Raw genomic sequence first — 12881 nt, forward strand, 5'->3', positions numbered from 1 at the left:
AGAGATGCTTTCTTGAAGTCCCTCAGAATAACTTTAAATTACTCTAATGGGATCAAGGTGAACATCTTTGGATCCTACTGTAACCTATTCCAGGTTATCTTCTATCTTTAAGTGTAAATATGCTCTAGCACTTAAAAAACAAAAGATACAAGTTTTGAATGCCTGTTTTTTGTTTTTTTTTAACATAAATTTGGACATGGTGCCCTCTAGCGGCGGACTATGTTCATGACAAGCTTCCGCATTTCCTACGCAACATCCGGTTGTGCAGCAGCCATTTTGTCTGTTCGGGCAAGTCTACCCTGACGGTAACGAACTGCAGTTCCACCCTAGAAAACAAATTGAAATGTTGTTGTGATTTTTCTGTTTTATGTTACCCTCTATTTATACGACGCATAAAATTTCTGTCTCAATTATACGAGTCCGAAGAGGGCCCTCCTCTGAAAATTGGCGTGAGAACCGCGGTTCAGCTGAGACATGTCGTGTGAAGAAAGCTACTTGGCCATCATACGTTATCTGACTGATGAAAGGGAGCCATATGCGCCGGGGACGCCCGGCAACACCAAGAGAAAAATACGCAAAGCAGCTATTTGTTATGTTGTGCGGAACGGGACTTTGTTTTATCAGCGTCGCCTGAAGGGTCTGAATGATTTTACTGAGCTGGAGGTGATCCTGCAGGACGGCCGCAGGAAGGAACTTATCAACCAGGCGCACATTACCGAAGGAGGGGAGCACCTGAACCAGCAACTCACCTGGGAGACCATCTCACAGAAGTACTGGTGGAGAGGTATGACTCTGGAAAAACAGTCACAGCTGCAACAGTCACAGTCACGACACTGGCGGTTAAATAACCCTGAATAACCCATGTAAATACAAGTCTGTCATAAATGCTAATGTGCGCCACCAGTCCCAGCTGCTCTCTGTCTCCATCTAGTGTTCAGCTGACACATGTTCATCCTGTTGGCTTACGCAGGTTATTATTGATGATCATCCCCTCAGTATAGAAATGTACTAGTATTTGGAACTGACTCAACTTATTCTGTCTCTTCCTGTCCAGACTGAACTATTTGTTGCCCCGGACTTTAATTCAGCCTGCTCACATTTTACTTCTACATTTATAAAGTAACACTACATACATTGTTATCGTATGTTCTATGTTCTAAAAAAGATGCATATATACATATCACCAAACAGTACCATTTAATAACTTTAAACAAAAAATAACAGTTGAGCAGACTTAAATAAACCCAAATGTGAGTTCAGTATAATCATTCTAATATGTTATTAATATGTTTTTCATCTTTATATTGGTATATGTCACATCTTTGAGGTGAATGTAATAATTTAGCCTACATGTGTATCAAAAGCATTTTCCAACCAAAACCCTTAGAATGTTCATAAAGGATGGGAAAGACATAAATATTTGGGATAATTCAGTAGTGCTTTAGTGTACATGATATGTCCTTACAGTGTTTTCTGGTGCCATCAGGGTTCAAAGATTTGATTGTATTAGATCAATACTTTATAGCTATGTGTGACATTTGGCAGTTATTACAGTATCTGTTTAACAACATGCAAGCTGTACATTTTTACATTACTCACTGACATTGGGGGAAAAAACTTTTATTGAAGAATATACAGACAAAGTTATTGGGACATGGTTAGTTTTCATTTCGTGTTTTCTGTCATGTATGTTTACAAAAGGCCTCTGAGTTTGTTTTTACCAAATTTTACTTAGTCGTTACTTTTTATTACTGTAATTGTTTTTAATATCCTGGCTCAAAGTTTCTGAATTATTTTGGCATGTTCTGACCATAAGAAATCATCGTAAACCATTATTAACTGTCTAGGTTCTTTATCTCTCATCCAGTAAGAAAAAAAAAAGCCTCTCCAGTAAAAGACAGATTCATTTGACATTTGTTAACATTTGTGTTAATTTGCTTCAATATTTCATCACGAAGTCCTGTAAGCTGTAGGTGAGATGTGTGTTTTTTGTCCATATAGTGTTGATCAGGTTAGTATGATCAATGAGTACCAATTATTCTTAAGTAATAAAAAGGAACATTAACTATCGTGTCATTGGTTAAAGAACAGTGACTGTATCTGAAATGTCACATAGAACGACTATAAATATCAGTTTTTCCTTTTTTTTTGAGTCTTAAAGTCACTTACATTTTATAATGTTACAGTGTTCCCTAATATGAATGTATAAGACATCTACAGGTGATAAATTGATATGAATACTGACAGAACAATGACTTGTTGTGTAGCTCATATGGTTATCACATTTGATGTTTACAGTATTGTTGCTTGTGTGTGTTTTTCCCGTAGGTATCCTGAAGCATGTCAAAGACCACATCAGAGAGTGTGGACCGTGTCAGAGCAGGCGGGGTTCTGATGACGGTTCTGGATCTCGACTGTTGGGCCGACCAGGGAGACGCAGGACTGCTAACATGAATGATGACGATTATGAGGAAGAGGAGGAAGAGGGAGACGATGGTTTATTCTTCAGTGATGCATTCTCCAGATCAAAATTTGCCAAAACAGCAGCCAAGCACGAGGTTGTCTTTGTAAGTGTGAGAGACTGGTCGTACATGTGGTTTAATGTATTTGTTTGCTTGCTTGTTTGTTTTTAATGTGGTCTTTGTTGGTGTTTGTTGTTTGTCTTTATTAAAGGTGGACAGCAAAGGAGAGGTGAATCAGTTCCTGCCCAAACACAGCCAAACCATTTTGGACAAACTGAACCAGCAGCGTCTCAGTAATCAGTTCTGTGACATCACGCTGCTGATCGAAGGAGAGGAGTACCGTGCACATAAAGCTGTTCTGGCGGCATGCAGTGAATACTTCAAGGAGCTGTTCTTTGAGAAAGGCGCCGTGTCCACACATGAGGCTGTGGTCGACCTCTCTGGTGAGCCTTTACTTCCAGTGTTGAATTGAAGAGTTGATCAGTTTTTTTTACAGTGAATGTGGGCTGTTCTTTTCAATACTTTTCATTACAAATCAGAAATGTCAAATAATTGCTCTCCAAAATATTCAACAGTTTCTGCACACTCTCATTTCCTTTTGCCTGCAGGGATGAAAGGTTACATCCAGATAATAGTCATTTCATGTCTGATGAAACACATTCACTCTTCATTGTTTATTTTGTCCCCATGCAGATTTTCTGTCTGTATCCATACAATGTGAAATAATGCAAGAAAAAATATTGATTTATTTCATATATCAATATTTTTTGCACCTCTGGTTCCAGTTCATTTCAACATGTATATAATATTCATGATGTTTAAATAATTAAAATAACTTATTATACTTTTAGTTTAGTTATTTATATTCTCTTTTTGTGTTCTGTATATATATATATGTGTGTGTGTGTGTGTGTGTATATATATTTATTTATTTTTTCACTTTTGTTAGTTTTATTACTCTTCTTTGCAAATATATAGTATTTAATGGTATTTTATATTGTGCCCCTTTGTGTTTTGGTTTAAAAGGATAAAATGAATAATGTTTATTCATTATTTTCATTATCATTGTCTCCGTCTAGGTTTTACCAAAGCCAGCTTCATGCCGCTGCTGGATTTTGCGTACACCTCCAGGCTTACCTTTAATTTCTGTATAATGGCTGATATCGCCAACCTGGCCCGGCATCTGCTGATGACAGAGGTCCTTCACCTCTGTGAGTCTGTGCATAAACAGGTGGAGGAGCAGAAGCTGACGGTGTACCAAAGGGGAGACGTGCACACAGTGGTGTCGAGCCAACCGGTTGTTCAGGACGGCTCAAAAGAGGACTCTGGTACGTACATGGTGACTATAGAGAGCGACGGCAGAGCGGTGGTCACACAGGGCGCCGTGGCTGTGACTGGTGAACAGCTGGCATTTGTGTCGCCTCCGGACATGGAGCAGCCAATGGCTGTCGTTGCCCAGACCGTGGAGGATGGTGGACAGGTTGAAGAGGCCCGACCAAGTGAAACTGTGACACTGATCACTCACGGCGGTCAGACTGAACCAGGAGAGACAGTGACTCTGATCTCACGCAGTACAGAAGGACTGGAGGAGGAGACCATGACGGTGGTCACCCACAGTGGACAGGCCGGGGCCAGCGAGTCCCTCGCTGTGGTGTCGGCCTGCCTGGCAATGGAGCAGCCGCAGGTCACTGAGGTCACCGAGGCCTTTGTGATCAGTGTGGATCCGGACAAAGTGAGTCCTCCAGAGGTCGTCAAAGGGGACTCTAATGTAGCAGCGTCCAGTGAGGATGACAATGCACAGCGACAGAAGGAAGAGTCAGCAGCCGCCCAGTCCACACCCACACCCCAGAAACGGAAAAGAGGGCGTCCGGCCAAGGTGAAGAAGGAGGTGGTGGAGGAGTTCATGCCATTGGAGGAAGACCCCTCTGTAGATGAAGGCCATGTGGACAGCCTGGAAATGACATCAGATGATCCCTCTAAAAGACGACTGCGGCAGCGCTCCATCGCTGAAGGAGGTTATGCTCGCCTGCACATGGGGCTGGAAGACGAAGAGGAGGCGAAGAAAGGCTTGATCCCTCCACGGGCGATCACCCCCAAGGTACATGTACGTCAGGCTTTTGATATAAGTTAATTTTTCTTCACTGAATGTGTTTTCTAAATGCATAGCAAATGATTCTGTGGTTTGTTTTGTAGTCAAACAGAGTTTGTGTGTTACCAGAGTTTAACTTTAGAGAGAGCCATAAAATCAGAACATCACATAGATGTTTATATTTATGTACCAGGCATTCTGTTCATCTTTCTGTCTGTCCGAGATTTTTGTCCCACTGATTTCTCAGACTATTTACCTGCTTCTTTTAAAATTTGACACACGTTCTTTACCACTAGGAAAGGTGAGTTTAAAGCAGCGTATGACTTTCATCACAATTTTTTTTCAGATTTGTAAAACCCCAGTGATTATCACTAATCCATTGGTCTTTCTGTGCTTATGCACCTGAATCACTTCCCTCACGGTGAACAGCTTCGAAGATGACTCCATCATAAACACAGTCCGCTTGTTTACATAACAAACCAAAATGTTGCTCGCTTTTTTGGAAATTTTGTCATGAAGTGCACTGAGGGAAGCGAAAGCGGTTTCTCACAGCTTCTGCAAGAAAATGAGCCAAATCACTACAATGTAAAAGTATACAGTCCACCAGCGTTGTTTTAAAGAAGGAGTACAGTCGGTGGATGGAGGTAAAGGCCACATTTGGGTTCAGCACTCATGAAGAGACAGAGAAATCGCTGTTGCGTGGAGTTCCCATTCCCAAAATGCACTTTGTGACAAAATTTCTGAAAAGGCCCAAGTGACGTTTTGGTTTGTTATGTAAACAAGTCCACTGTGTTTGTGATGGAGTCATCTTTGAAGTTGTTCACCGTGAGGAAAGTGATTCAGGTGCATGAGGACGAAAAGACTAATGGATTAGTGATAATTAGGCTATTACTGGGGTTTTACAAATTTGAAAAAAAAAATTGTGATGAAAATCATACTCTGCTTAAATGGCAGAATTTTAATTTTTAGATTTTTTTTTATAAATTTTTTGAAAATTTGAACATAGAAAATTTGTTCAACCAGTTATTGAACACTTTTTACCCCATTTGGCACATAAAGTGTGGTCAGATTGAAAGTTCATATGTGGGGCAAAGTATTGCGTGGCTCTGCTAACTTTTTCAGTTGTTTAATTCTTTTTGTAATTGGTTGTTTCTGGATTTACTCACTCAATGTGGCATTTCATTTTCCCCGACAGTTGGACAATACTGAGTCATGTCAGTACATGCTAATTTTGTGAGTCATTTTCTCCGCATCGTACACTTCCTTTATAACCACTGTTCTCTGTCTTGTTGATGCCATTTCTTAGTTTCTTACTACAAGTATAACTTGAAGGTGGAGTTTATTCTGACCATTAAATGTGGTGGGTATGTAACTATCTAGTGCCAAATCACAAAACCCTGCCATGATCTTTCATCTGTTCTTATCTCTGTCCAGTAGGATTCAGATTGCTGGATGTGAAAGTGGTCAGCTGCTGAATGTTAATGTACTGTTTTTCTTCTTGATGTTTTAGAAGAGGGGCCGACCACCAAAGCAGCTTATGGAGAATCCTGGAGAAGGATCGTCTATATCTGAGTCTGTGGCCGATCCAGAGGCCATCATAATGGAGACTGTGATAGTTGGAGAACCCGGTCCAGAGGAGGCTGGGACCACTGTAGCAGGACCTGAATCTGGTCCCAAAGCAGAGCGGACTGCTGTGGATGGAGAGCACACCTGCTCTGAGTGCGGCATGTCCTTCCCGAGGCGTTACTCTCTCATCATGCACACGTTGAAACATGAGAAGGCTCGTGGATACAAATGCCATGTAAGTGTATGTGTGAGTCTCTGTCTCACATCTAAACTCATATTGTCACATTCTGACCTGTGTCATGTTCTTTCTGTAGCTGTGTAGTAAAGAGTTTCAGTACGCCGCCTCTCTGCGCGCCCATCTGGCCCGACACAAACAGCAGAGCAGCCAACGCGCCCCCCTCGCCAAACCTTCATCGGACCAGAGCGCTGACAGTAAAGGGGACAGCGATATGGACGAAAAGACTCTGTCACCACTCACCAAAAGAGAATTTGTGTGCGACATATGCGGCAAGACTTTACCAAAGCTCTACTCCCTACGTATTCACATGCTGAACCACACCGGCGTCCGACCACACTCCTGCAAAGTCTGTGGCAAAACGTTTGCACATAAACACAGTCTGAAGATGCACCGAGCGCTGCACGACGTCACAAAGCAGTTCCAATGTGAATACTGCAAGAAGACCTTTGTGAGCAAGAGGAGCATGGAGGAGCACACGAGCCTTCACACAGGTCAGTACACAAAGTAGTTTGACATGTTTCTGACTGGGCGTTAGAGGTGAATGGACTGAGTCATTATAAAAATACTTAGATACTATGTCACTTCAGACTCTCCACATACAGACAGTAGTATCAGAGGTTACTGAGGTAAACCTGCTCTGTAATGTCAGGGGTTTAGCAGGTATTTAAAACATCTGAGGCTCCACTGGTCTAATAGACCAGACAAAGCACTGCATACTGACGTCTAACATTTATTCGACACCAATGTAGACAATGAGAACGAGTTAGAAATACATAATTCACATCCGATTAAGTCTCTTGAATGAGAGACTAAACATTTTCACGAACAAGAAGAACAAACATGCCCGCACTTGAAAACCTTCAGCCTTCAGTCCACGCCAAAGTTTTTGCACTTACGAACGACAAACTGATGTCGATACTCTGCGGCGAGGGCCGAAGGTAAAAACCAGTCCAGTTGAACTTTGAAAGCAAACGTGAGAACAGAAGAAAAAGGTTAGGATTGAATCTTTCAGTGTATTATGCTGATTCCAGGAAATAGACATGTCCCAGCATGCTAGTATAGCAGGAGATGCATCCAATAAATGTCAGATAAAATGCCAGAAATCCACAGCAAATCAGTGTCCAAGTACGCACACAAATATTAAATCCAGCACAAACAATAAACATTTACCATTTTGTGTCATGTGCAGAACTAACATCATCTTGGAGTTGTGGTGTTTCTGACTATATCTGTTTTGGCTTTGACCCATAATGCCTTAGTGGCATCCATATCTTACGCCCATCATGTGATGTTTTCAACACATTAGCTTTTAGGATCTTCGTTGTGTTGTCTCTCTGACAGTTACAATGTGAATGAAACCACTGACTACATGTTTAATGACTTCTGGCTCCTCTTTCAGGTAAAAAATGAGTGTTTCAGAATGACCTTGTTTCTGTGTCACATTCAGTCTGTCAGTACATTCACATGACACTTAAAAAACTGAATTATTGCGTTTGCCTGACTAGAATTTAAAAGGACTTTAAAAATGCATATTAACATATTGGCTCGACTCAAATCAAAGTTCCAGTTGTTGGACCAACGCACCCAGATAATGTGAAAGTGGATCTAATCCTGCATGGAAATGAACCAGTCGGACTGGAACTGGACCAGGTGTTCTGCACATGCACTAAAGCGCTGCACCAAATCCTGACCAGGAAATCAAACATCATGCATCTTATCTGCACAAATAGCAGAGCAGACAGAAATTACGATATGTACAAATTTGCAGTGTTGTCCTTTGTTGGGTCAGTTTAGGTCTGGGTTGGTGACTGGTTGCATGTGGTGAACACTATCATCTCAGAACAAGAAGGTTCTGACTATGATCCCCATCCTGGACCTGCCTGTTGTGTTGTGTTCCTATTTATTTTTTTATATATTCATTTATTTATCTGGGACATTGCAATGAAACATAGTTGACATACAGCTCATCTGATGTTCTACACAGAGTATAAACAGGGTGCCTGCGCAGGTCTTGAAAGTCTTAAGTAGTATTTTGAAAGGCTGTTTTCCAGACCTTTCCAGACCAGGGACCTTTCTGTGTGGAGTTTGCATGTTCTTTCCGTGTCTGTGTGGGTTCTCTCCAGGTACTCCGGCTTCCTCCCACCACCCAAAGACATGCACAGATAGGTTAACTGGTGAATCTGAATTGCCCATAGGTGTGAATGTAACAGAGCTTGGTTGTCTCTATATGTCAGCCCTGCGATGAACTGGCGACTTGAACAAGGTGTACCCCACCTTCGCCCATAAGTAGCTGTGATAGGCTCCAGCGACTCCCGTGACCCTAGTGAGGATAAAGAATGGAAAGCGTTTCTCTCATATTCAAACTTTAGAGTATGCTCAATGGCACATAATCTTGTAAGATCAGAAATACATGAGGAACGTGTATAAAAAAAAAAAAAACTGGATATGACTTCACTCACCGATTGGTACTGGAATGATCCTAGTGAAACTTTTTTGTGTGATATCCATGCACTTTTGTGATTTTCATGTTTTGAAAGCGTTTCTGTCAGTAAAACATAATTTACTGTGAATTATGCATGCATTCATTCATTCATACAGTTATCAAAATGAACTTTTCTACTATACACAACAGGTACAAACGCAACCAAAAAAGTAGGCATGAAGCATAAAAGTACATAGAGTCAAGGTCTGGGGAAAAAATAGCAGTTTTGTAAAAAGTCTGGAATGTTTATTTGGATAAAGAGCAAGCACCTGGATAAACCATCTAGCTAATTTACAACTCCTGTTCTTGGTAGGGCTTTTAGAGACAGAAAATACATTTATAGTGTAACAACATTTGTATAAAAACAGTATAAAGTTATACTGTAATATACGTGATTTCCCTCTTGAGCACAAGTGGCTTTGAATAATGATGAAGTAATAATGAAACGGATGTTTTCTATTGGTACATGACATGAATCACTGCACCAGAGGTAGTTTATCCCAGTGACCCTCTAACTGTCTCACTGATAACTGACTGATATTTCCACTGTTTGTTCTAATAAACATCTAGGTGAGTCCAAGTATCTTTGTAACACATGTGGAGCTACGTTTCACCGAGCCTCTGCTTTAAGCAAACACCTGAAGAAGCACCAGCCCAAACCTGACGTCCGCCCGTTTCCCTGTGCACAGTGAGTGTTTCCTCTTCTGTTTGATTGAAGTCGTCCCTGTTTGGACACGAGTTCAACTGAACTGAAGTTAAAGCCTGTTTGTCCTGGTAGGGTTTGTACAGAAATCCTTGAAAATGCTTGAATTTCAATGTTGTATTTTCAAGGTCTGAAAAGTGCTTGAATTTTAGTTTAAGTGCTTGAAATTTTAACTCTGTGATGTGATTTATTTATTTATCTTTAATAATTACTCTGCCATGTTAGAGGTCAAGCCAAAGCTACTTACAGAGGTGATACTTGTTTAAAAATAAAGTTTATGCCAAAAAAGAAAATTACTGGGTGCTCTCAGGTCGACTCCGAGTACATTTTTATCTTCATCTTTGTCTCGGTGCGAGTGTCTGAAGGACGCCAAGTGGTTTTCCTTATTTTAGGTAAAACTTTGTGTTCTCCTTTCACTTCTAAACTTTTTGCTATTATGATTATAATTTTATATGTTTCTAGCATCATACTACATACATCATTGTGATAAAAAGTGATAAAAAAAATCATGAGTATATGTATTCCTGTAGATATGTGTTCTACCCCAGCAGTAAGGGGCTGTGCTGGAAAAATTGCAAATGACCCTTAAAAGTGGTTGAATTTGACATTGAAAAATGTGTACGAACCCTTGTCCTGGTCTCTTCTGTCCTACAGCTGTGATAAGAGGTTCTACGAAGCCAAAGATCTGCAGCAGCACATGAACAAGCACATGGGCCTGAAGCCGTTCCAGTGTCAGGTGTGTGGGAAGTGTTACAGCTGGAAGAAAGACTGGTACTCCCACGTCAAGTCGCACAGCGTGGCCGAGCCTTACAAGTGAGTGTGCGCACATTGAGCTCACGGCGACGCGGCGCCGAAGCGTTGGTCCGCGGTGATCATGTGGATTTGTGTCGGTTCAGGTGCAACGTGTGTGGGAAGGAGTTCTTCGAGAAGGCGCTGTTCAGGAGACACGTCAAGAAGGCCACGCACGGGAAGAAAGGCCGAGTCAAGCAGAACCTGGAGAGAGAGTGTGAGCAGTGTGGGAGGAAGTTCACTCAGCTGAGGGAGTACAGACGCCATGTCAACAACCACCAGGGTACGCACATTCACAGCAGCACTGACGTCCACTTCAGTTTAGTCTTCATTTAGTGTTTTCAGGTATCATGAGGAAAGCAGTGATTCACTGAACCTTAGCGTTACCATCGGCAACAGTCCCTAAAAGAATGAAAGTGGAGGCAGTTGATTATGCTTTATGCTCTATTATGAATGAAAATGGAAGCAAGTGTAGAATGTTCCCTTTAGAATATGAATATAAACTGAATATCTGCTTCAGAAAATGATGCTAGAAGGAAAACAGAAGCAGTGATTATTAATCTGACTTAATCGACATGTGAATGCACAGGGGAGGCTTTGTGTTGGATATTTTTCAACATCTTGGTTAAACACATACACCATTATTATGTCTATTAACATATTCACTTTAAAACTGTATTTTGTAATGTTTATTAATCTGTATATAATAGTTAATTTTTAATTATAAAACTAAAAACAAACTAAAAAACTAAAATTTCATGTTATATTTTAGACTGAGATGTCCAGTCATTTCATTTATATACAGTTGGATGTTTCCCTCTTAGTTTTGTGTAACTATAATTTTAATCATAATTCAAATTTTAGCAGTGGTAAGAAGTTTTTGGACAGCCTTAATATTTTACATAATCTCAATTATTATCATGAAATATTTGTGGAAAATTACTACAGTTACTATTATTCCTATTCTTAAGATTAAAATATAGTCACTGTAATATTCTGCCTATACAGCAGTGGACACCCTTAATATTTTACACAATTTCAAATGTTGTTGTGAAATATTTGTGGAAAACCCCCTTTTTGTGTGTCCAAAAGTGTGACACATACAAATGCAAATATATATATATTTTTGACAGTTTCAACGTGTCATGTCCTGGATGCGTTTGATTATGTTACTGAAACATCCAGTTCTGACCTGGATGGAACAGAGCATGTGCAGAAGAGAACATGTGGGTTTGGAGAATGGAACAGTGGAGTTCAGTGACTTATGAGTGATTGTTAATGTCCTTCATCGGCTGTTTATTTGACTGTTGTTTGTTTTTATATCCAACTAATTCTGTAAAGCCCTGTGAGGCAACCTTGTTGTGATATAGAGCTCTACAAATAAAATTGAATTAACAAATCAAAAATGCATGAGGTGAACAAAACCTTTCCACCTGTGTGATCCTAATGCTGTACTCTGTGTGAGTGATCTTCTTATTTTTCTTGGCTGGTTCTTCTTCTTTCCTCCAGGAGTGAAGCCGTTCGAGTGTCTGACGTGCGGCGTGGCCTGGGCCGACGCCCGATCCCTGAAGCGTCACGTGCGAACCCACACGGGGGAGCGTCCGTACGTGTGCCCGATGTGTCAGGAGGCGCACATTGACGCCCGCACGCTACGCAAACACATGGCCAAGTACCACGTGGACAACCTGCCCGGGAAGATCATGCTGGAGAAGGACACGCTGCAGTTCCACAACCAGGGCACGCAGGTGGAGCACGCCGTCAGCATCCTGGCCTCAGACCTGCCCCCTGAGCTGAGACCGCCCCAGCAGCCGCCCTCAGAGGAGATCGAGACGGTGCTGATCACCGAGGAGACGGTGGAGGCCATGCAGGCGGTGGAGGCGGTGGAGGCGGTGCAGGCCGTCCAGGGGGTGAGCGACGGCTCCGTGTCCACGCTGTCGGACCAGGGCATCATGCAGGTCGTGAACTACGTCCTGGCCCAGCAAGCTCTGACGGGCACCAAACTGGAGGAAGCCCCCGAGGTGATCCAGACCATGGAGGTGGAGGTCGCTCATGTGGCGGAGGTCGAGTAGCAGCGGTCACGAGGGCAGTCTGTAGAAAATGTAACGCAATGTAAAAAGACCAATATTTTTCTGTATTTGTACATAATGTGAGTCTCTAAGACCAGAACTGTGTGTGCTTTTCTTTTTGTTTTGAAAACATACAGTCACATGTAAATAGTTATACAGAAACAAAACAAATGTATAAAATCTGACACTCAGGATAAATAAAGAGAGGACTTAAAACAACACTTGGTCTGGATACTTGTATTTCATTGGTTCTTCGTTAAGCCTCTTCTGTTACTTTCATAGAAACATTCGATTCTTCAGACGTTGCTCCTTTACTCCCCCTGGTGTCAGCTCAAAGGGTGAGTGGATGAAAAAAAATGTTTGACATTTATTTACTTTGATTCATTCAAATCAAATGAATTTGATTCTACTATTGCAACTGATGATCATTGTCACTGTTGAGGTTGATTAGTTAAATGGTTTATGTTGAAAAATTATGCAAAATAT

The 12881-nt window shown here is 41.4% G+C and overlaps 1 protein-coding gene across 2 annotated transcripts; it reads left to right on the plus strand.

Moving 5' to 3' along the window:
* The first annotated feature begins 265 nt into the window (after window positions 1–265).
* On the plus strand, window positions 266–12619 carry zbtb11 (zinc finger and BTB domain containing 11). Of its 2 annotated transcripts, none has more exons than XM_030132001.1 (10): window positions 266–784; window positions 2329–2567; window positions 2674–2905; window positions 3542–4566; window positions 6062–6352; window positions 6432–6846; window positions 9408–9525; window positions 10195–10353; window positions 10437–10612; window positions 11839–12619. In XM_030132001.1, the coding sequence occupies exons 1-10, from the start codon at window positions 475–477 to the stop codon at window positions 12396–12398; spliced, it is 3525 nt and encodes a 1174-aa protein (XP_029987861.1). In that variant the 5' UTR covers window positions 266–474; the 3' UTR covers window positions 12399–12619. The 2 variants fall into 2 exon arrangements, with proteins under 2 accessions (XP_029987861.1, XP_029987862.1); XM_030132002.1 differs by having other exon boundaries at window positions 3542–4560; window positions 11839–12398.
* The last annotated feature ends 262 nt before the right edge of the window (window positions 12620–12881 follow it).

This window comes from Sphaeramia orbicularis, chromosome 4 (assembly GCF_902148855.1).
Source record: "Sphaeramia orbicularis chromosome 4, fSphaOr1.1, whole genome shotgun sequence".
In the NCBI taxonomy this organism is placed as follows: Eukaryota; Metazoa; Chordata; class Actinopteri; order Kurtiformes; family Apogonidae; genus Sphaeramia; species Sphaeramia orbicularis.